Source organism: Bombyx mandarina, chromosome 12, assembly GCF_030267445.1.
Source record: "Bombyx mandarina strain Sakado chromosome 12, ASM3026744v2".
Classification (NCBI taxonomy): Eukaryota; Metazoa; Arthropoda; class Insecta; order Lepidoptera; family Bombycidae; genus Bombyx; species Bombyx mandarina.
In genome coordinates, this window is record NC_143219.1 from 1,499,283 (window position 1) to 1,524,259 (window position 24,977).

At 42.5% G+C, this 24,977-nt stretch overlaps 1 protein-coding gene across 1 annotated transcript in view; it reads right to left on the minus strand.

Annotated features, from left to right (window-relative positions):
- kl-2 (dynein heavy chain 2, axonemal kl-2) overlaps positions 1-24,977 on the minus strand; it is a 95,257-nt gene that overhangs the window by 3,880 nt on the left and 66,400 nt on the right. The window contains exons 57-74 of the mRNA XM_089731740.1: positions 24,155-24,384; positions 23,360-23,514; positions 21,120-21,219; positions 20,489-20,613; positions 20,094-20,316; positions 19,319-19,494; positions 18,882-19,052; positions 17,048-17,247; positions 15,703-15,866; positions 14,708-14,854; positions 12,859-13,004; positions 12,107-12,267; positions 5,499-5,700; positions 5,103-5,288; positions 4,325-4,509; positions 3,330-3,471; positions 2,078-2,326; positions 1,373-1,475 (exon numbers count right to left, since the gene is read on the minus strand). Coding sequence (XP_089587866.1) covers positions 1,373-1,475; positions 2,078-2,326; positions 3,330-3,471; positions 4,325-4,509; positions 5,103-5,288; positions 5,499-5,700; positions 12,107-12,267; positions 12,859-13,004; positions 14,708-14,854; positions 15,703-15,866; positions 17,048-17,247; positions 18,882-19,052; positions 19,319-19,494; positions 20,094-20,316; positions 20,489-20,613; positions 21,120-21,219; positions 23,360-23,514; positions 24,155-24,384 — 3,065 coding nt within the window. The remainder of the gene's footprint in view (positions 1-1,372; positions 1,476-2,077; positions 2,327-3,329; positions 3,472-4,324; positions 4,510-5,102; positions 5,289-5,498; positions 5,701-12,106; positions 12,268-12,858; positions 13,005-14,707; positions 14,855-15,702; positions 15,867-17,047; positions 17,248-18,881; positions 19,053-19,318; positions 19,495-20,093; positions 20,317-20,488; positions 20,614-21,119; positions 21,220-23,359; positions 23,515-24,154; positions 24,385-24,977) is intronic.

Consider the following 24,977-nt stretch of genomic DNA (forward strand, 5'->3'; position numbering starts at 1 on the left):
CCTTTTCACCGTGGTTCTGCTTAACCCCATCTGAAAGGCCAACAGTTTCTGCTTACGTTTGGGATTTCTTTGAATTCGCCCCTTCACAGCTTTTATCACTGCTGGAGTCCTAACAGACCGAGGGCGACCACTTCTTGACCTGTCATCTACACTAGAGTCTTCATTGTATCGTTTGATGGTACGATAAACGAATCTTTTGATTATATTCAAATTATTCAGTATGTTAAAAATTTGAATTGGCGCGTAACCGCAACGATGCAACGCAATAACTGCAACACGGTCTTCTTTAAGCGTCCACTCCATATTTAAAAATGAGTAAAATTCTAAAAGTATACATTTTTATTTTCATGAACAATTCGAAATTCGAATTCAATAAACTTTTTTGTGACCAGCATTCTAAAAGAAAAGTTTTTACTGTGTGACAAAACTTATGACCTGACTAGGTATAGTAGAATACTTCAGTTCTCAGGGCATCAGGACGACTATTTTTAGATTTGAGTATGTAGTTTTAATGGCAATGCTCGGGAATGTTCCATTGTGCTCCAAAACATTTGTGAGTGGCGCTATGTACAAACGCAATCAGGGAATAGTTCAATTTTGAAACTCGGATACGAAACAATCAATCCAGATTGGTACAGAAATGTTAAGGAGAACAGTGTCTAGAGATTACGTTCTGCGAACAGGGGTTGGTGCTATGCGACCAGACTGAGAGAGTTCTCAATGACCGTGTCATCTTTATATATATATATTTCTTCTGTGCGCGTGTTTGTCACTGAGCTCCTCCTAAACGGCTGGACCGATTTTAATGAAATTTTCTGTATACCTTCACGTGGATTCGAGAATGGTTTAGATTTAGAAATCAGCCCGGCAGATGGCGCTGCAGTCGGTATCTACGTTATTTATCTTTCCTAGAAATCATTTGTATGGAAAAACAACGATACAATTGCATCATAACAAACAATACGACAAATCTTATTCGCGTTTCAACAACCGCTATTATACGCTTCAAACAGATGAAGAAATATAATAGTAATTTACCGATCAAAGCTTAAATTATTGCAGTACATAACTCGCGAATAGAGCAACGCGAAGCTCAATAACCCGGCGAGTCAATTCATTCTTATTTTGTGATACATTAGGCGCAAAATATAAATATCGTAGTGTGAGTTACAGTGTCATGGCGTCTGGTATCATCAGTATTGTAATTTTTGTTTAATGTTTTGCAATTGGTTTGATTTTTTATTTATGTACAACTACTACTGCCACGACTACTCTGCCAAGAGTATCCGACTAGGAAGAAGACTACTCTGCTTTACTCTAACAGGCGAACTATTCATACAGTTACTATAAATAAATCGTTCGTAGAACAGACCTTTCTGCCAAAAAATCGGCACCCTCCCCTCGAAGATGCAAGTATTCATGTCCTCCAGCACTTCGGACATCACGACCAGACCCTCGATGGCGCGTCGGAGCTCCTACGAGAAAATTCGAGTAACTGGCGCCCTCCCCTCCCGTCGCGCGGCAGCGCTCTCAAAACGCAACACAAACGAATGACATAACCAGTGAATCATAGCTACGAAACTAATACAATAAATTAAACCTTCTCCCGGAATAAACATGCAGGATGGTGGAGCCTACTCAAACAGGTTTACGAAGCGTTTCAACATCGGTAAAACAGCTCTCATGGATCGTTTGGAATCTCCGGATCTGCGGAGGGACTCTGAGAAATTGTTTGAGATGATACCATCATCTCGTTTTTACCATCGCACCGCCCGCCCAGAGTAGAGTTCATCCATACTACCTGGAGCCACTGCGGTCATCCACAGTGCGTTTCCAGAGATCATTTTTGCCAGTTACCATCCGGTTTTAGAATGAGCTCCCCTCCACGGTGTTTTCCGAGCGCTATGACATGTCCTTCGTCAAAGGAGACTCGTGGAGAGTACTTAACGGTAGGCAGCGATTTGGCTCTGCCCTTGGCATTGCTATGGTAACCATTCAACATCAGGTGGGCCGTATGCTCCTCTGCTTACAAGGGCAATAACAGAAAAACTGCGATTCAACGGGTATAATGGGTCACCTTGAGCCCACCCACGATGCCGGTCAGCAGGGTATTGTAGTACCCGATCTCCTGCAGCAGGGAAACGCACATGGGCATCACGATCTCCGGCCCCATCATCCGCTCCGTGGTCTCCACGTCAATCTTGTTCGGGAGCTTTGAGAGCATCTCCGCCGCCAGCTCGTCCACCTTCTGGTCGTCCCCGCTGCCCCCTCCGCCTCCCCCAGTGGAAGCCAGAGCGAACAGCGTGGAGCACATTATCAACGCATCCTAAAATATGTTTAATGCGTGTTGGCGCCGTTGCAATGTTGGATGCAAGGCTTATCCGAATAAAAGTGGATTTATAACTGGTTTATTAAATCGGATTAAAGTTTTTACAGTTTTACGGAACCGATAATGATTAGGTATACGTTTTTTCGTTGCTGCACGTCGTTTTACTTTGAAAGTCCACACCTCTCCCCCGCTTCCGCCGCGGTGAGGAAAATAGGGTTGCTATGTTTCGAAAAATGCGCTTTTATCAGCTTCGCATGTAACGGAACCTTTCAATGCTATTTTCACTCTATTCAAAACGTCAGATTACATTGACAATTTAGTATACCTATCAAGCACTCATCGCAATACAGTAATATAATAAGGTTATCCCATCCCTTTGAGCACGACTTTCAGGATTAATGTTTCTTATAAACGAAGAAATTGTAGTATCTGGTGCAAAGTAAGTATATTTGAGATGCCTACTATGATGACGTAGCTTAATCTTCGAGACAAGTATCCGCCAATAGGCAGGATCAACAAGTAATCTTCATAAGATTTACAATTAAATAGTTCAATACAGAAAAATCAACAATTCGTTACCAGATTGTAGTGTAAATGATTTTTCTACAAAAAAAATTGTCTAATTCTATTAAAAAAAATATATTTGTTTTACAATCTTTCCCTGAATTATTATTAGTACTGCCAATTTGAACTCTGACGTCATTATTCCATAGTCTGCTCTCTGTCTAACACGAAATTAAATTTAGCCTCCACATTTCTGAACAGACTTTACTATTGTTTATTAGTTGGCAGCTATCAAATGTAATTTCGGTAGGCAGCGGCTTGGCTCTGCCCCTGGCATTACTGAAGTCCACCGACGACGGTAACCACTCACCATCAGGTGGGCCGTACGTTCGTCTGCCTGCAAGGGCAATAAAAAAAATGTCAGCCCACGTAATTGGTAAGGGCCACAGAACCCAGAACCACCTTCTGATTGGTGGGTGTAAGGCGCGCCTCTGACCTGCGCCAGGGTGGCCACGTCGGCGGAGGCGTGCTGCCCGACGGACTCCGCGCGCTCGTACCCGGGCAGCAGTTCCAGGAAGTCGCGGTACGACTCCAGGCTGCCGTCGCGGGGGATGTGGTACGACGGCATCGACGACAGCCTAATTAATCGTAGCTGGTTAAAATCCTTTTTTTTATTTCCCTTCTAGGCAAAAGAGCATACGGCCTGCCTGATGGTGAGGGGTTACCGTCGCCCATGGACTTCAGCAATGCCAGGGGCAGAGCCAAGCTGCTGCCTACCGCTGATTAGTATATATGTAGATTTTAGTCCGGTTAAAATTAAGTTTCTCTTACGAAACTCTTCATCAGAGTCTTTGGCAACTGATGATCCAGCATTACACTGAGCTGAGAGCCCATACGGAATAGTATCGTGGCACTACACGTTTATGGTCGTAAATCATCTCTGTTTGACGGATACACGAAACCGTTATCTCACTGGAAAATGGAACTCAGTGTGCTTAGTGTGAGTTTTAACGTTTAGTGTGAAAGCTAACTATAATTATTTGTAAGGAGTTGAAACGTTTACCTACGTTTGTCGTTAGGGGCGCTGTTCCAACTGCATACAAAAAGTTAGCTTTTACGCTATCGAGAACGCTGAAAAACTGGCACTAAGCACACTGACCTCACACAGTCTCGACGTAAGTATGTAGTAAAGATGGTGGCGAGATTTTGTTTGAGGTATCTTTGAGATTTTTTTGCCGCGAGCGCGCGGTCACTTTATACTACTAAAGGCACTCAAAGACATCACGACATGAATGCTACCACTCAGTTTAAGACATGAGATTAAAATTTCAATTGTCTGGTACAAAGGTCTGTTCTTGCAAAACGCCACACGTGTCTGTTTCGTCGCAAAGATGGGCAGAATGTTGGTACCTTACTCTCACGGAATGAGCTCTTCTCCCATGAACTATCGCAACAGGAAGACGTCCATTAAGCACGCAAACCAAACATCACCTATAAAACGGTGTATCGAGAGCTTCCTCGCAAAAGAACTGGTTGATGTAAGCGATCAGCACGCGCTTGTCCCAATCGTCCGTGATGTGTCCTCCGTAGTTGATGATCGCGAACAGATAACGTAAAGCATCCCACGGAACCTCATCGTACTCCTCCAAGTAATTAGACAGCAAATTATCTGATACCTGCAAATTTACGGTACCTTCAAGTTGTTGTTAAAGAGAGATAGGGCTGAGGAATTGTAGGTATGCCTCCTTCGAATGTCGCGGGATTGCGTTAGATACGTGTAGTGCAGGACAGATTGTTGTAAGGAACATTGATAGAATCTTATGTCTAGCAGATTCCAATGTTTATCCCAGGATCGAGCCAAATACTGCTAAAAAAACATAAGTCCAAGTTGGGAAGTTGGGCTGTGAAGAGAAAGAAACGGACGAATAAGCATTTTTAAACTATTTATTACTAGTGCCTCCATCACTGGCTGGCACACTGGCATCGGTTGACTAATAAACATATCGATCGATAGAACATATAGAAATAAATAGATATCTTTCCAACTGAAAACACGCGAAGAGTTATATTACAGTAATTTGTTAAAACTCGCTACCAGTATCTATAGTGATGTCAAGGAGCAAGGGTAAGACAGGGTCCAGTGGAGACAGCTTGTGAGGGCACTATGGACCAGCGGGGTAGCCTAGGGCCACAACAAGCCAGTATCTATAGCCTATCAAGGTTCGAACGAATTGAATTATTAGTGGCCTGTCAATATCGAGAGACTCACGTCAAAGTCAGCATCGTTGAAGCTGTAGACGGCGTTGTATCCGAGCTGCCGGAACCGCTTCCTGGCGATGAGCGTGCAGTGGAAGAACGAGACGCAGAACAGGAGTCGCCGATACTTCGGCGTCGCCTCGTCGAAACGATCCTCGTTCATGTTCGCGTATATACGAACCAGATTCCCTTTAAGGCCCTGGTCGTAGATGAGTTGGTTAAGGAGTCTTCATACTAAAAGTATTTTTCAAAATACCGGTAAACAAGATCTAGTCAGCCTCAATAGTCCCCGAATGCCTGATGCTTCAGCGAGCTTACAAAGTACCCCAGCACCAGTTAAATACAAAAAAGATGATGGTAATGTTCCACATAAACCTAAATTCCGAAGTAGTCGGTAATAGTATGGGACCTGGGGCGGCTCCGTCGTCATCTTGATGCTCCGCTGCAGCACGGCGAGCGGGAAGCGCGCGTCGGGCAGCGACGACAGCCACAGGCGGAAGCGGGCGTGCACGCGCGACGCGTCCAGCCGCAGCCCCGCCAGCCACGCGCACGCCAGGTGGCAGTTCGCCAGGTACACCCACCCGCCCTCGCGCATGCCGCGGCTCAGCAGCCTGCCCCCACACAACCCCCGTTACAGTCGTACCTACGTAAAACTGGTCTATAGTCGTATTTTTAATTAGACGAATCCAACTGACAGTAGCTAATGTCACTTTGTAAAATAATGTTGCTATATTTAAAGTAATAGTGATGCGTTCAGTTCTCGTTCAATCAATGAATAAACAATTCAAACTATAAAAGAATATTATTTCTATTTTACAATAAAATTGTATTAAAGTATTGTAATATAAGTTACTAATAGTATGTAAATACAATCGGTTTTTTTTATTTTCATTACCTACCTATAATTGTTATATTTTATACATCTATAGTTTCAACTACATGATGTATTGAAAATAGGACAGTCTTACAAGTTGCCTCGCAATGTTTTCCTTAATACTTAAAACACTCGGTATTCAGTATAGATAGATACTATAGGAACATAATCATCGAAAACTCGTTGGAAAAAGCATGACTAAAATTCGAACCCCGTACCCGATATCGAAAGTTCGGCACACTAACTATTCACTAGACCAGTGATTATCAAACTTATTTCTTTTACCGCCCCTTTGAAAATCAATTATTTTTCAGCGCCCCCCATTTTTTATACACCCCTAAAACTTTAAAACCACAATTTCATTAATTTAATTAATAAATGCTGTATTAATTTTAGTAAATGTAGTACCACTTAGTACATATGTATTTGTAGATGCTATTATTGTTTCTTCATATTATTATATTTTATGTCCGTACATTGCTACAGAGCGTGTATTTACAAATTTGCAAAGTAAAAATGAATTCTTCTCATCAATATGTTTGCTTAAATTCAGAATTACCAAAATAAATTGCTAGTTCACTGTACTATTACTATGCTAATTTATTAGAACGAAACTATTTTTGTTGAATATCTTTCTCATTAATATAAGATTCTCATCATAAGATAATTAAAAATTTATATTTCGACTAGTAAATAATACTACTAACAATAATAACTTATTAAACTACGAATAAGCTAAACCTGGAAGTCGTAGAGGATTTCATTTATCTGGGCTCCGTCATAGCTAGTAATGGACCCTCCGAAAAGGACCTCAGAAGGCGAATCAGAATGGCAAAGAGAGCTATGTCCCAAATGGACCGTGTTTGGGCGAACAGAAACATCTCGAGGAATACCAAAAAGCAGCTCGTCACCTCCCTTGTCTTTTCCATTTTTATCTACGGCGCAGAGACTTGGACCCTCAAGAAAGCCGACCGCCAACGCATCGACGCGTTTGAGATGTGGTGCTGGAGGAAAATGCTCGGGATTCGTTGGACAGAACACAGAACGAACGAATCCATTCTTACTGAGCTCAAGATTCTAATGCGCCTCAGCACTACATGCGCGCGGAGGAGTTTCGAGATCTTTGGACATATCGCCAGAAAGAGAGGTGACAATCTGGAAAAGCTGCTGGTAACAGGCAAGGTATGCGGGAGAAGGCACATAGGCAGAACTCCAATGCGCTGGTCGGACCAAATACGCTCCACTCTCAATACCTCAGTCCACGTTGCTATCCACACAGCCAAGGACAGGCAGGAATGGCGCAAGATGTTGCAGGAGAAAGTTATTAGAGGAGGCCACGACCCTCAGCACTGAGGATTATCGATGCAAGAAGGAAGGAAACTACGAAAAATAAATTAATATCATTTCGTATTATAGATAAATATATGGGTAATTTTTCATAGAATTTTAGTTTATAATTTAGAACTGGTTCAAATAAAAACCGCCGCCTAAGTCAGCGTTTTTATTATTTGTAATAATTAATATCTACACTTAATAATATTATAAAGAGGAAAGATTTGTTTGTTTGTTTGTATTTAATAGGCTCCGAAACTACTAAACCAATTTGAAAAATTCTTTCACTGTTTGGAAGCTTCACTATTCCCGAGTGACATAGGCTATAATCATTTTTGAAAAAAAAATTAGGTATCCTTACTAAAACTCCCATAATTTAACCCAAGGTGTAAAAAAAATTACCTAAAATATTCTTTACGTCGCGTGCCCTTCGAAAACTGTTAATGATAGAATAAAATAATGTACTACGACTTTGTAAAAAACATTATTATTTACAAAAACTGTCGCGACAGCATATGTCTAACTATTATAGTTATGCCGCAATAAGTGTGCTTTTTATTTAAAAAAATGCCCCTGGGAAGACACGGAGTGCCCCCCTACCTTCTCCGACTGGTGGCTTCCTACTTGGAGGACAGATCGGTCACGTGTACTGGACACGGTGGGATCGTGCACAGGTTCCCGGTCGTGCGCGGTGTTCCACAGGGGTCGGTGCTCGGCCCCCTTTTGTGGAATATCGGGTATGACTGGGCACTGAGAGGTGCCCTCCTCCCGGGCCTAAGCGTAATCTGTTACGCAGACGACACGCTGGTGGTGTCCCGGGGTGGGAGTTTTGCTGAGTTTGCTCGTCTTGCCGGCGATGGGGTGGCGCATGTCGTCGACAAAATCAGGAGATTGGGCCTCGACGTAACATTCAGTAAATCCGAGGCCATGTGGTTCCACAGGCCCCGGAGAGTGCCACCTGTCGATGCCCATATCGTGGTTGGAGGCGTCTGTATCGGGTCGGGGTGCAGTTGAAGTACCTCGGCCTCATTCTGGACAGTCGTTGAACCTTCCGTGTTCACTTTCAGAACCTGGTCCCTCGTTTGTTGGGGGTGGCCGGCGCGTTAAGCCGGCTTCTTCCCAACATCGGGGGGCCTGACCAGGTGACGCGCCGTCTCTATACGGGGGTGGTGCGGTCAATAGCCTTATACGAGGCGCCCGTGTGGCGTGGCGCGTCCCAGCCCCAGTGTGGTCAGAGCGCGGAGGGCCCAATCTCGGCGGTCCCTGCTGGAGTCATGGTCCAGGCGGCTGACCGATCCTTCGGCTAGTCGTAGGACCGTCGAGGCGATTCGCCCGGTTCTTGTGAATTGGGTGAATCGTGACAGAGGGCGCCTCACTTTCCGGCTCACGCAGGTACTTACTGGGCATGGTTGCTTCGGTGAGTTCCTGCACCGGATCGGAGCCGAGCCGACGGCAGAGTGCCACCATTGTGGTTGCGACTTGGACACGGCAGAGCATACGCTCGTCGCCTGCCCCACATGGGAGGGGTGGTGGCGTGTCCTCGTCGCAAAAATAGGAAACGGCTTGTCGTTTCTGAGTGTTCTGGCATCGATGCTCGGTGACGATGAGTCGTGGAAGGTGATGCTCGACTTCTGCGAGTGCACCATCTCGCAAAAGGAGGCGGCGGGGCGCGTGAGAGATGCACAGGCCCGCCGCCGTCGAGCGGGGTTCAGGGAGGCGGATCTCGCCCAAGCCCTGGCCCTCTAAGTGTTTCGGGTCTTCCTCACATGTCGGCCTGGGGACCGGTGAAGGGGGCCTAAGAAGACGACGTGCGAGCTGCTCTGCACACGTTTTACGCATGAGCATCCGGGTGATGGAAGGCCGGCTATCCTCAACCCACGCTGGTTCTGACCCAGCGGGGTATTCCGTAGGATAGACCATTATAACCGGCGCCATCTAGGCGGGCTTCGGACAGCCTGCTGACCGAGAGGGCTGGTGGTCGTGGCGCCGACGACTGCCAGTCCGGCGTCCCGAGGGGAAGGGTGATGGGAGATATGTGCTCCGCACTAAACGCTTCACTTTCCCCCCTTTGACTTTTCATGAGCTCTGTCTCATACGAGGTTTGGATGCTGGTTGTTGAGCGACAGGAGGTTTTAGTCGGTTCGACTCCGACATGCTCCGCCCTCCATCCCCAGTGAAGGGCGGAAGTCCGGCGATTTCCTCCAGATAAAAAAAAAAAACGTGTGGCACTCGGGAACTGCGGCGTTAAAGCTTTTGCATAGCATTTTTTATCAACTTATGACATTATAATTAGACAATGATAATTTAATATTAAAACAATAATAAAACAAGACCACGCTATATTAAAACTTGATAAAGACAAAACCTTAACTGTCCCCTTAACACTCATAAGCTAAACCGCGCGAGAGAGAGATGGGCAGAGTTTTCATGATGCGCATGCAGTGTGACGTCACGCCACGCGCTTTTTCACAAACACTACACAAGTGCAACGTGTGAATGTGTTGAACGCGAGCTACATGGTAGGCGGAGTGAGGAATGTTAGGTTTTTTTCGTTACGGAATTTCATGATTCGGTCGCCGCGCTCAAGACCCGCGATAAAAGCTATGCAATAGCTTAAAAATGTATGAACCTGTAATAAAATCTCTTTGGCTATACTATTTGTATCTGGCTGGTTTTGGTATCATTAAAAGTTTAAATTCGAAAGAAGATAATTCCAGATTAAAATTAGGAAGATGTATGATTTTTATTTATTTTTCGTACTGTCAAGATGAGTGAATCTAATGAAGACATTCGATACATTTTAAAATTTTACTACAAAAAAGGTAAAAAAGCAACGCAAGCCGTGAAAAAAAATTGCGATGTTTATGGACCTAGTGCAGTGTCTGTGAGAGTAGCATAAATTTGGTTTAAGCGTTTTCAATCCGGAAATGTTGATGTCAAAAATGCACGTCGCTCTGGTCGCCCAATTACGGATAAAATCGATGCCATTTTTGAAAAAGTGGGGCAAGATCGGCATATCAGTAGTTACGACGTAACTGAAGAACTGGGAATTGACCACAAAATAGTTTTGGCGCATTTGAAAAAAACTGGGTACACAAAAAAGTTCACTGAAAGAAACCTAATGAACTGTGTACTCATTTGTGATTCTTTATTACGACGTAATGAAACCGAACCATTTTTGAAGAAGCTGATAACTGGTGATGAAAAGTGGATCACGTACGATAAGAATGTACGAGAAAGGATGTGGTCAAAGGCCGGTCAGGCTTCACAGACTCTGGCAAAACCCGGGTTAACTCGCAACAAGGTGATGCTGTGTGTGTGGTGGGATTGGAAGGGCATTATACATTATGAGCTGTTACCACCAGGCAGGACCATCGATTCTGAACTCTACTGCGAACAACTGATAGGATTAAAGCAAGAAGTTGAGAGAAAGCGGCCGGAATTAATCAACAGAAGGGGTGTGGTTTTTCATCACGATAACGCTAGACCTCACACATCTTTAGCCACTCAGCAAAAATTAAGAGAGCTTGGCTGGGAGGTTTTAATGCATCCGCCGTATAGTCCTGACCTTGTACCTTCAGATTTCTACCTGTTTCGGTCTCTTCAGAATTCTTTAGGCGGTGTCAGGTTAACATCAAGAGAGGACTGCCAAAACCAATTGTCGCGGTATTTTGATCAGAAGCCCCAAAATTTCTATAGCAATGGGATCATGTCCAAAATTTCTATAGCAATGGGATCATGTCCCTACCTACAAGATGGCAAAAAGTTATCGAACAAAATGGTACCGACATACTTTAGTTAAATGTGAATAAACTATATTAAAAAATGTTGTCAATTTTCTTAAAAAATGCGAAGAAACTTTTCCCCAACCTATTATTATACAGAAATAAATAGTAAACAATGTTTACAATAAGTGAGCTGTTTAGACTTACTATACTATTTGACATTGGACGGTAATGGGTAAATTATAAAAAATAATAATCTAAGACAAGTTTTTGAACAATAATTATATACGCATTTCCATTTTATATAAAAATTATGATTCTTACATCAGTAATTTCTTATAAAATGCTAGGAAAATACTGTAAAATGCCCTTATGTTAAAAACAAGAAAGAAAGTAAAGAAAGCCTCAATTTGTGTTAGTTTACGTATGTATAATATTTTAAAACTCTGCATGGTAGTTTTTTTTCTAATGTTTAAAATAATTTCTGGTGCAATGTAATTAAGGTAAAATTGCTCTAATTTTTTAACTATCAGCGATCATGTTCCGCAGAAACTTGTTACAACTTGATTGCGTACGGTGTGTGGGCTATCCTACGAAATCTATGTTAATTATTTTAAGTTTTTATAACATCATACAGGGTAGAAATATAAACTAATTATTCGTTATTGTGTAGTAGGTGAGTTTTAATTTTAGTGAAATTTAAAATACTATAAAGTAAATGAAATTACAAATTTTATAGCGCCCCCCTAACCCACATCAACGCCCCCCATTTTTTCCTGGGCCCCTTAACGCCCCCCTCTAGGTTTCAAACGCCCCCAAGGGGGCGTTATCGCCCACTTTGAGAAAGACTGCACTAGACAATCGAGGCAATTTCATTCATTCAGGAGTTTTTTCAATCATTCACTTTGTCACAACACTATTTTTATTTCATCAAAAACTGACAACACAGTAAGCGTCAATTGATTTCGTTTAATAAAAAATACGACTATAAGTTAAGTGACTTGAATACTTTAAATGTATGACGTAATATCATCCAAGGCCATGAAAGCTACCCATATATCTATACACCGTGGACGGACCCCCTACCTGACAGCGGCCGGCGCCTGTCCCTGCCCGAGACTGAGGGACTGGAACTTGTCCGCCATCTTGACGTCGCGCGCCAGCTGGATGAGCGAGGCCGTGGGGTCCACTCCCGGGGACAGCACGAACAGCAGCGACGTCTTCCACGTGGACTCCTCCCAGGCTTGCTATCAAGAAAAGAAAAAAATGGTGCGCGTGCAACTTGGCGCACGCGAAAGAAGTGAAACTTTTTTTGCGGTGTGTAGTATTGTGATTTTCTTTCTTTCTCTATTTTTCATCCTTAAATAAAATTTCTCTTGTAATAGGGAATGCTGTGTATAAAAAAACGAACTAACTCGCTTTTTCTTTCCCCTCTTTCCCCGGTCGAGTGACTCGCGAGACGCTGTGTTTATTTTCTCACTCTAGCTCTTCCTAAATTATATATTTTCTCTCTAGCCGTAACAACGAATCTATCACGAGTTAAATTTTCGCTCAGCGTGCCTAAAGAAGTTTCACTTCAAAAACTGTCCGGCCGCAATTCAAAAGCCGCGATAATATTATTATTTTTTGGAAAATCTTTCTTTAGTTTTTATTAACGATCGACCTCTCTACTAGCAACTTTCAAAGGTGCAGTACCGATTTTTGTCTATACGTGTTCGGCAGACTGACGGCTCTATGTAATGTGGTTGTATGGGATAGGTCAGCGCGATTCAAATGTCCTCTGCTGTATGATGGCTGCCGCTGCAACTATCACCTTGTGAGGCGGAGCGAGGACGTACCTTGATGTCGAGCACGGGGGGCTCCACGTAGCGGGCGCCCAGCACGTTGACGATGAAGGCGGTGACGCAGGCGGACACGCGGTCCGCGCGCAGGCAGCGGATGAACAGAATCTTCTGGAAGTCGTTGCAGATGTCGTTCCATTCGCCTGTCGACACATGACTTCTTTATTAGCACTGAATATATGATGACTTTACGGCTCACATGTGCTTATTTATTTATTTTAAACTAGTGGTCCCTTGGTAGTCGAAATTCGACTATAATTAATTGAAATTATAAGTTTGTACATTATTATGATTCTATTGTCAAAGACTGTTATACTTCGAGATTTCACCAAGAGTACACTTTAGAAAAATATTAATTAATAAAGACAACACCACATACTTTAAGGAATAACGAAAGTTTGACAATAAACAAATATTATGCATGCGTGTGTGTGTGTCAAATACATGGTAGTGTGTGTAATGTTTTTTTTATTGCTTTAATGTATTTTTTATGCATAATTTAAGAAAATATTAACATTCTGCACTCCTCCTGTATGTTCTCTATAAGTGTGAGAAATTTCATACTCCTCCGTCCGCGCAATTTTCGTATAAAAGGGTACAAAGTTTTTGCTTCACGTATTAATATTATTATATAGATTTAGGTATTATTAGATTTAAGATTACAGGCAGCGGCAGAATAACAGCGATAGTTTCAGCTATCACAAAGCTGAGCCGCGGCCTTTTTATCTCCTTTTTTTTTTTTTTTCCTACCTAAGCTGATAGCCCTAGGGGCTATGTCAACGTAACCCTAACTTTAGTAGGTGAGCTCACGGGGCTCAAACCTGATGACGTTGCTAACACGAACCCTAGCAAGAGCCGTGCTTCGCAGAATCTACCACCGGATCGGAAACGCGACCCACTGAGAAGATCCGGCGAGAAACTCAGTGGGCTGTGTCTGAGAGTTAATTTACTCGTCGAGCCCTTCGTCGCAAGCGACGGGTTCGACGAGAACGGTGACCGGTGCTTGGAGTACCTAGAAGCACCGTTAGTGGATCGGGAGGATCCGAGATGACGTGTTATGGGCGACGTCGACTGCTTTCCATTCGGTCCGCAGGATCGGGAATGGGCTTTTATCTCCACTGTGTTAGTATAATATATTGTGATATTGTTTAGAATTACAATTTTTATGTCATACTAATTGAAAAGTTATTTGTATTTGTATGGTGGAGTAAATAAATGCAATTATTATTATTATTATTATTGAAGCCCATGGACAACATGAGATCAACGACGTAGCACCTCGTAACCGGACCGGAACGCATGCGCTTTACCAGTGCGCGCTAACCTGCCGACAACTGGTAAAAGTGTCCAAGATTGAAATGTCTCAAAATTTGTGATTTTTTTTCTTTTCTTAGACTGGTTGACGAGCTCACAGCCCACCTGATGTTAAGTGGTTACTGGAAGCCATAGACATCTACAACATAAATGCAGCCACCCACCTTGAGATATGAGTTCTAAGGTCTCAGTATAGTTACAACGGCTGCCCCCGTCCTTCAAACCAAAACGCATTACTGCTTCACGGCAGAAATAGGCAGGGTCGTGGTACCTACCCGCGCGGACTCACAAGACGTTCTACCATCAATAATTACGCAAATTATAATTTTGCGGGTTTGATTTTTATTACACGATACTATTCCATCACCGTGGAAGTCAATTGTGAACATTTGTTGAGTACGTATTTCATTAGAAAAATTGGTACCCGCCTGCGGGATTCGAACACCGTTGCATCGCAAGATACGGATGCACCGGACGTCTTATCCGTTAGGCCACGACGACTACTAAACTTCATCAGTTATTATGAACACACCTATGAGCGGCTGCGACTCCGGCTCCGGATGCAGGTACCAGTCCCTCCAGTCCTTGCTGAAGGTCTCGAAGGCGTCGACCACTCCGTGGAAGCCCGGCAGCTTGTCCAGCTCCGTCACGTTGTCCCAGCACTCGTCCGGCATCCAGTCTGATTCATTACAATATTCCTTATTCACATTACGAATTATTTTAACTCTAAGTCAGCCCACACGGTTAGAGATACTACCGCGTTGTCCATTTCTAGATATTACAATACTTTTGAGATTGCGACCTCATATAGCAGATATGAGCTGCTGATTGAACCATATACCAAAGTGTCAGTCGTGAGCCAGTTCACAGTACAGCAACAGGTTATTAGTTAGGATTAATGGATTCAAAAAAACAAATACGGTGCCATGCGAAAAATATTATACATCAGAACCGTCGGCTAATTTCGGCTTAGCAGAACGTTATCTGGCGCTTACAGGATGGTGGGTCTAATAATTACTAGTGAAAGGGTAGTGGATAATTATCAGTAAGAGGAAACTAACTAGGTCGAATAGTAAGAGGATAATTTAATAATTAACGGTATGAGGAAACTAGATCTAATAATTATTAGTAACAGGATACTAGATCTAATACTTGTTAGTAAGTGGATACTGGACCTAATTATTACTAGTAATCGGATACAAGGTCTAATAATTACTTACTACTATTATATAGATACTTAGATACTGTTATAGATCTAACTAACTGTACCCGTCGCGTCGCTGGGCATTTAAAATTAACATTATTTCTCATCATTAACGCCCCGGCAACTGGTGTAGGGAGTCCAACACTCATATAAATATTACCCTATCCATTAAGTACATGTATTTTCTACATGGATACCAAGTTTCAAGTCAATCGGATGCATAGTTCAGTAGTTATAACGGAACATCCGTAACAACCACTGTAGATTTATATATTAGTATAGATAATTACTGGTAATATGTAATAGATTAAATGATTAGTAACTGGTAGGATTCTCGGGTTGTTCGGATCTGTCCAGGACGACGCCGCCCTTCAGCAGGAACAGGTACTCGTGCGCGCTCATCTTGTTCATTTGGAACAGGATCCGGGACACGATGTGGAACGAGAGCAGCAGCTTGTGTCGCTCGAACAGCGCGCGGCACGTGTTCCTGGGTCGGACACACGCACGTGCATATCGGTCTACTTACTGCCTTACAACTGCGGCGAGCGTGTGGCCCAATAAGACCTCTGAGGCAGCTTCATTCAGATTAACGTGGATATTAATCAATATTTCGGAAGAGCTTGTAGCTTGAAACATAAACATAAACATCAAGTGTTTGAGCGAGCCAGCGAGCCAGTGATGGTAATCACCGCCCCGCCTATTTCTGCCGTGAAGCAGTAATGCTTTTCGGTTTGAAGGGTGGTGTAACGGTTGTAACTATACTGAGACCTTAGAACTGCTATCTCAAGGTGGGTGGCACATTTACGTCGTAGATATCTATGGGCTCCAGTAACCACTTAACACCAGGTGGGCTGTAAGATCGTCTACCCACCTAAGCAAAAAAAAAAACACTAACTCTAGATGTTAAGAGTAGGAACGTTGTTGTTAATGTCGACAGAGTTAAACGAGCATTCATTGAATTAGATACTTTACAAAAGAAATTTCAACCTGTACTTGATAACAAAACTAGTGTCACAACAGTTGCCTTCATCACCATGCTGTAAAACCATATACCACTCGATCAGGCAGGCAGGTTAGATTCAGGACATAAGTAATTTAAATTGTTTTGCTACTGATTTGTTTGTCTCTGGGGGGGTGGTGTGGCGAAACCTTTGGTTCCGTCACACGCATGCGCGATTAAAAAATCCAGGAGGCCGTGATCCCCGCCATAATAAAAAACGGATTGTACATTTTTACATACAACATATTATTATTTTATTTAGAGCCGCTTTTATTTAAGCGTCCTAAATGGTGCGTTATTCCTGACAACGTGTTGGCAAAATTGTATGATGATCGGTGCAGAATTTAAGTCGGGAAAGCGAAACAAACAAAGTGATCAAGGTTTTTATTTATGCAGACGAGGGTACGGCTCATCTGATGGTGAGTGGTTACCAACGCTCATAGACGTCAGCAAGGCCAGGGAGGGAGCCAAGTCGCTGCCTACCGTTCAATACCCTTCACAGGCCTCGTTTGAAGAAGGACATGTCATAGCGCTCGGGAAACACTGATTTATGTATTTATAACATTGGTATGAGTCTCGTGTGGAATCATCAACACTAAATACCCCTATTTTTATTTTTCTATGTAAATGATACCCTGCATACATATGTAGAAGAAGACAATACTAACTTATAAACAGAGTACGTGTGATATTCATTCAAATTATTAATCCTGTCTTCCAGTTCGCCTCCTTTGGGGCTTTTGTCTATGGAGTAAGTGAACAAGTCTATGTACGCCTCCAGAGAGAACTGGTACATCGGGTCAATACGCGACAAGTCGTTCAGAGCGAAGAAGAGCACGGAGGCCCGCACCGCGACCGGCACGTATCCCTGCGCACAAACACGATTATGTTTTGCGTTTATTTGTATACTAGCTTTTGCCCGCGACTCCGTCCGCGTGGAATATGTAGTTACTTTGGCATTACGCTAAATTTTACCCCCCCCCCCCACTTCATTTACGTAGAAAGTGAATAGTACATTGTGCACCAAGGGAGAAAAGTAGGATATTTCCTCCCGCGTGTAAAATGGCAAACACGCGGGATGAGATGTTCTACTTTTCTCCCACGGTGCACATACTATTTTTTCTCCTACCAGGCCGAAAGTTCATGGAATACTCATGGAAAAACAATTTAACTGTTTTTTTTATTTTTAAATAAACTACTATTAATTGAATAAGAACTGCTTGATGAACTCATCTTTGCTTAATACTTCAGTATTACATTTTATTGCCTTTTGTTTATTTCACTTTTAGCGTGAGAGTAGACGTAGACACTAACGCGCATGCGCACTTGTACCTAGGGAGTAAAAGTTACACTTTCTTCCCTGTACATCGGGAGGAAAACCGAACTTTCGGCGTAGGTAGGAAAAAAAAAATTTTAAATTATAGAATGTTAAGGAGCTATTTAAACCCCCATTTTGAAACATAATTTATTGGTGCTCCGCTTGTATTGGTCTTTATATAGCCTATGGCCTTCCTCAATAAATGGGCTATCTAGCACTGAGAGAATTTTTCAAGTCGGACCAGTAGTTCCTGAGATTAGCGCGTTCAAACAAACAAACTCTTCAGCTTTATAATATTAGTATAGATATTATAGAAACATGGCTGTCTTTAATGCTCTATCGACAGCCGTGGTTATCGAACGCTGCAGAATTAAACGCGACATGTATTCGCAACATCATTTTCTGCTCTAAAGTTTTCTAGGTGCTCTACATCCCAGACTGTGACATCCCTTAAATCCTTTGAAGGCAGATCAACGCATCACCTGACCGTGAGTGATCATTGTCGCTCATGAACTTCAATAGTCCCAATGATACAGTCACGTATCAACCGCTGGGACTGGTACAAAGCAAAAATGATTCCGAAAATGCATTGTGAATAAGCGCAGTGGTTCTAGTGCATATGATGGAAATACGTCCTGATAGCGGAAGTTGTGACAATAAATGAAGATGAGACAAATGGAAATTAGAAATAGAAAAAGATTCAATTCAATACAAATATCGGAACACACAATCCTTATTTATGTATACAGGTTTCACGTTCGAGATAATATTTTAGATCAATCAAGATGAATGTTTGTCATTATTCCTGCTTTAAACTCCAATATCATCACCGAATATATCCAATATCATAACCAGTGAAACACAACGAACTGACTTTTTACTGGTGGTAGAACCTCTTGTGAGTCCGCGCGGGTAGGTACCACCACCCTGCCTATTTCTGACGTAAAGCAGTAATGCGTTTCGATTTGAAGGGTGGGGCAGCCGCTGTAACTATACTTGAGACCTTAGAGCTTATATTTCAAGGTGGGTGGCGCATTTACGTCGTAGATGTCTATGGGCTACAGTAACCACCTAACACCAGATGGGCTGTGAGCTCGTCCACACATCTAAGCAATAAAAAATAAATTAAAAAAATCTGATCTGCGTATGAACGGTCTGTGGCCACGACTAAAGCTACACCCCACCTGTCTTGCAGAATCGATCTCCTTCTCGGTGACTTGAGACGTGATCAGCGCCTCCTTGACTTCCTCAGACGTTCGCTGTGAGATCTGGAGCGTGACGAACAGCTCTTCGTTCTCCAGCAGCGGCACTTGGGACTCGTACATGATCCGCAGCAGATCGTTTTCGAGGTCCACCTTGCATAACAAGCCAGTTATACTGAGTGTCTTTGAAGACCACAATAACTGGTAACGATCGAGATATGTTTTCGGTGCAAGGTCGCGGTTTCAGTGTCCTGAATAATGCGCTCTGATTTCCAATAGATTTCCCTTCAAATCGAAACGCATTACTGCTTCACGTCAGAAATGGGCAGGGCGGTGGTACCTACCCGTGCAGACTCACAAGACGTCCTACCACCAGCAATTACGCAAATTAAATTATCTCAATTTTTTAACGAGCTCACCAAGACTTTTTTATTGTTGGCTATGGTCATAACCAAACTGTCCTTCATCTGTTCGAGCTGCGGCCGCTCCTTCCTGACGACTATGCCGAGCAGCTGCGCCGTCAGACCTTCCTCTTTGACAGCAAAGTTCACCATCGTGGTCTTCGTCAGGGTCTCGGGTGTATAAACGGGATTACCTTGCGATCAAACAAGACCACGTACAGGCCATACTATGTTACATTACAGTAGACGAGGGTATTGTTTGAAACATGTACTAACTAATACATTGTGAAATTGTAAATTTGGTAAGCAGCAGCTTGACTCTGCCCCTGGCATTACTGAAGTCCATGGACGACGGTAACCACTCACCATCGGGTGGGCCGTGTGCTCGTCTGCTTACAAAGGCAATAAAAAAAATGGCCGCTAATCTCTTAAGTACACAAATCATCGAGTCATACCAGATTATGAAGCATTTGTTTTATTAGATTTTGCCTAAAACTCCTCGCCACAGTGTTCCGCAACGCGACGATTACCACTTAGCATTAGGTTTGACGAAATACATCAGTAGATTATACTAATAAACTCCAAAGTAATTAAGCACTTGGCTCAACATCATTAGCCTGCAAACAGTGAAATCTGGACACGGTCCTCAAGGTCCTCAAGGTTGGCCATAATAACCGATCTCGCGCTGACTGACTTCAGCATATTCCAGAGAACTTTAGCAGTTCGGCGGTCGACGGTCAATTAGATCTGATGTAAGTAATGATATGATGACGGCTTCATTAGAAATACTTACCGAGCTTAGTGGTCAAATACATTTTGAACTTGGTATTATAAGGTATCATTTTCTCATTAAACTTTATGACCAGATCATTCCCGATTTTCACGATGGCCTTATCCAAGATCGGGGCTATGGAAGGATCTAGAATCTCGCCAACGTTTTGAATGATCACCGGCTTCCCTTCCGTTAGACATGACTCCATAACTTTCAAGTAGTTAGGTTGCCCGAAGTCGACTACCTGGTGAAAGGAATCAAATTTTCCAGTTAAAAATGCTTTGCGACATTGGTCGTGATGATAAATACATAATTAAATAAGGTTCAAATTTGCGGGAAAAGTGATTCATGTGAATTGTGATAGCGCGCAATGTAACACAATTAATAACTTGACTAAGGGAAGGCGCGTTGCTAACCTGTATGCCATTAGGCTCTTCAAGTTTGGATATCCAAATCAGGGCCTGACCTTGAGGGTCGACGGCGAGGGGCCACCGCGTGGCTCTCACCACTATTATACCGTTTTCTGCGCTAAAATTGTCATCTGTACAACAGAGTTTCAAGACATTCTATTTGAAATTGAAATTGGAACATTGACGGTAGGATCTCTAGGTACCACCGCCCTGCCTATTTCTGCCGTGAAGCAGTAATGTGTTTCGGTTCGAAGGGCTGACACTTTAGATGTTATATCTCAAAGTATGTGCCGGCATTTACGTTGTAGATGTCTATGGGCTCCAGTAACCACTTAAAACCAGGTGGGTTGTGAGCTCGTTCACCCACATACGCAATAAAAAAAAAATATTGAAATTACAAAGCTAGATTTTTTTTGTTAATTAACTAAAAAAACGATGTACATTCAAGATTTCAATGCCATTATGAATCGTGCGAAAGAGACAGGGAGATTTATGTAAAACGTAATTCATATGCAACTATGAAAGCATACAAGACATCCTACCCGTAATACTCCGTTGTAATAAAAGGCTATCCATATCTTTGCAAAGCTACTTTGAAAAGTATCAATAATAAAGATATCGTGACGTATAAACGTACCCGGCAAACCCATATAGTTCCAATCCCTGAGAATCGCGTCGTCGAGTAAAAAATTCTTCATGCTCAACTCCATAGTGACCGGAACTTCTTCGTTGAATACCTAACCAATCACCCAAAGACACATCTGTATTTCATGGAATTCATTCATTCATTCTTATGGAAATTTTTTCGGCGTGCATATGACTGGCTCACGGTACATCTATGTACTTAGTGCGAGCTTTTTAACGTTCTCGATAGCGTAAAAGTTAACTCAAATTTGTATGGAGTTGGATCGTTTCCCTACGTGTGCCGCTAGGGGCGCTGTTCCAACTGCATACAAATTTGAGTATCTTTTACACTGTCTAGAACATAAGAAAGCTCGCACTAAGCACACTGAGGTCAAATGTGGTGTCGCGCCACGGGCGTCGTGTAAAATAGTAACATTACCAAATATACCTAGTCAGATCATAAATTCTATCACATGTTTAATGTAAAATAATTGAAACAAGTTTATTCATTATGTAACCATTCATATACCAAAATGAACTTAACAAAACATAGATTCTTATGACACTAAAGTTTGTTCAAAATGACCCCCGTGATTTTGAATACAGGCCTTCAATCTGTGCGGCCAGTCGTCTATCGCAGCACGAACGAGGTCCATGTCAATATCGCCGGCTACCTTAATCAAGGATGTCTTGAGTGACTCCAAATTGGGATGAGGCTTTGAGCACGCCTTTTCCTCCAAGTGTTGCCATATTTTGTAATCTAACGGATTCAAATCTGGACTGGAGGAGGGCCAGTCTTCGTGCCGGATGAAGTCGATTTCACGCGCCGCCAGCCAGTCTTGTGTGCTCTTCGCTCTATGAGCTGGCACCGAATCTTGTTGGAATACCCAGTGCCTGTTATTGAACATGGTATGAGAAACACGTTCCACAAGGTTCGTCAGGACTGTATTTTGATACACAACTGCATTCGTTTTCACACCTTTCTCACAAAAATGTACCTCTGTTAAGCCCCAATAAGAAACTCCCAACCATACCATGAGCGAGGATGGAAAATGACCTCGTTGGACACGCGGAATACGGTTGCTCGCTTCTTCACTACTGTGTGCGTACACCTTATCATTTTGTTAGTTGTAGCTCTCTTCTACGGTAAAAAAATTTTCATCCGAAAAAATAATTTCCCGATATTTTTTTCCCGCGTACCGCTTCAACAAAGCGCGGCATCTCTTCAGTCTCAGGTCCATTAGACGAGCATTCAAACGATGTCCTGTTTTTCTTCGATATGCCCGAAGCCCTAAGTCTTCATTTAACACCCTTTTCACCGTGGTTCTGCTTAACCCCATCTGAAGGGCCAACAGTTTCTGCTTACGTTTGGGATTTCTTTGAATTCGCGCCTTCACAGCTTTTATCACTGCTGGAGTCCTAACAGACCGAGGGCGACCACTTCTTGACCTGTCATCTACACTAGAGTCTTCATTGTATCGTTTGATGGTACGATAAACGAATCTTTTGGTTATATTCAAATTTTCCAGTATGTTAAAAATTTGAAATGGCGCGTAACCGCAACGATGCAACGCAATAACTGCAACACGGTCTTCTTTAAGCGTCAACTCCATATTTAAAAATGAGTAAAATTCTAAAAGTATACATTTTTATTTTCATGAACAATTCGAAATTCGAATTCAATAAACTTTTTTGTGGCCAGCATTCTAAAAGAAAAGTTTTTACTGTGTGACAATACTTATGACCTGACTAGTTAATGATGTTGTTTTATAGATCGAAACGCCAGACTAGATCAGTATACACAAACCAGACAAAACAATATAGGTACACAAACTTGTTAATTTATAAATACGATTATAAAGCCCGTAATGTAAAGCATACAAAAATTGAGGGTCAATAACCGCACTCGACTTGCTTGATCCTTTATTTCTGTTACGTAAAAAAAACCTTCACAAAAATGCTTTATTTGTTTGAATAAGTATTTAATCCAATAGCTGTTCTATACATGTACAAGTAGAAACTGTCTTACTGGCGGTAGGACGTTTTGTGAGTCCACACGGGTAGGTACCACCACCCTGCCTATTTCTTCCGTGAAGCAGTAATGTGTTTCGGTTTGAAGGGTGGGGCAGCCGTTGTAACTATACTTGAGACCTTAGAACTTATATCTCAAGATGGGTGGCGCATTTACGTATCACATAACACCTGGTGGTCCACCCATCTATGCAATAAAAAATAATAAAAAAAGAAACTGACCTCTTTGAACCAATGATCGAGCAAGTCCTCCCTATATACAGAAACAAAAGGTCCAAGGTACGCCACGAAGCCCGTAGCCAGCAGACAGTCTCCGGGGAGCCTCGTAAATTCCTCGTCGAGTCTTTCCACTGTCAATGCCCACCGTTCCTTTTCACCTGTACCCAAGATACGACTCACTTCAAACCTGAGATTCCTATCTAAATCTGAATATTGAGGTGAGGTGTACTGATGCAAGATAAAGACATCACAAAAAAAAACTGAATGATTAATGTCCCTGTTGCGTTGTGGTGAATGAGAGTGGACTGTATTATTAGTTTGATATTTTTATTAGTTCATAAGTGACAAATTACAGAATTTAACATTAATGAATATAAGTAATATGAAATAGATGTGTCGCCCTTGGCGGCTGGAAATTAAAAGGGAAAAGTGTCATAGCGGACGTCGCTCGTTGACACTTTTGACGTTCCGAATTTAAACAGTCCCCCCACCCAAAAACTGCAACAATATATATTTTTATTTTTTTATTTACTGCTTAGATGGGTGGACGAGCTCACAGCCCACCTGATGTTAAGTGGTTACTGGAGCCCATGGACATCTACAACGTAAATGCGCCACCCACCTTGAGATATAAGTTCTAAGATCTTAGTATAGTTAAAACGGCTGCCCCACCCTTCAAACCGAAACGCATTACTGCTTCACGGCAGAAATAGGCGGGGCGGTGGTACCTACCCGTGCCGACTCACAAGAGGTCCTACCACTAGTTAAATATTAAGTTAATAAATTTTAAGCGCTCACCTGAAAGTCCAGTGATCAGAGCTTCGGCCCTTTCCAGCTTCAGCTGCAGCAGCTTCGATTTCCTCTCCAGCTCGTCTTTCTGGGCGACTTTCTCGTCGTACTCCTTCTGGAGCCGCGCTATCATCTCGCTCAGCTCGCGTAGCTTCGCCCGGGCTTCGGCCAGGATCTGCTGCTTCATACGAAGCGACTCCAGCGCCTCTTCCAAACGTTCCTTTTTCGGTTTTACTATCCTGCGAGAATAAACATGAATCCGTTTTTGTCTCTTAAATAATAAATTCATACATTCATATGGGCGGGAAGCGAAAAAGAATCAAGGAAGATTTGATATATAAGGACATAATATGAGGCAGTCAGCACAAAAGTGGCCTATCCTATATTTTTTCATATTCGTGGTTCTACTATATTGTAACATATTTAAAACATAATAAATTTTGATGCAAAACCGACCTGTCCCTAGTTTCGCCCATAAAGACCGAATGTATTATTCTTTGGGCTGCGAAGACTTCAAAATGTTGGGTACTTAATTACTTAGTTACCCGGTTTCAAACACCGACTACACATGGTTTAGTAGCAAATTACAATATTAAAGATCTGTGGAAGAGATCACATCACGTTGAAGATTGTTGACTATTTTTCATTGTTATTTGTGTTTCAGTGTGCAATATACCTACCCTCTCTCTCTTTAAATCTTTTTTTATTTTTTGAAGATAGCTCACTATTATAATATCATAATAAGTTTTTTTTGTCCTACCTACGCTGGTAGCCTTGAGTGGCTATTTCAGCTTCTCCTTGACGTGTAGGTGAGCTCTCGGGGCTCAAACCA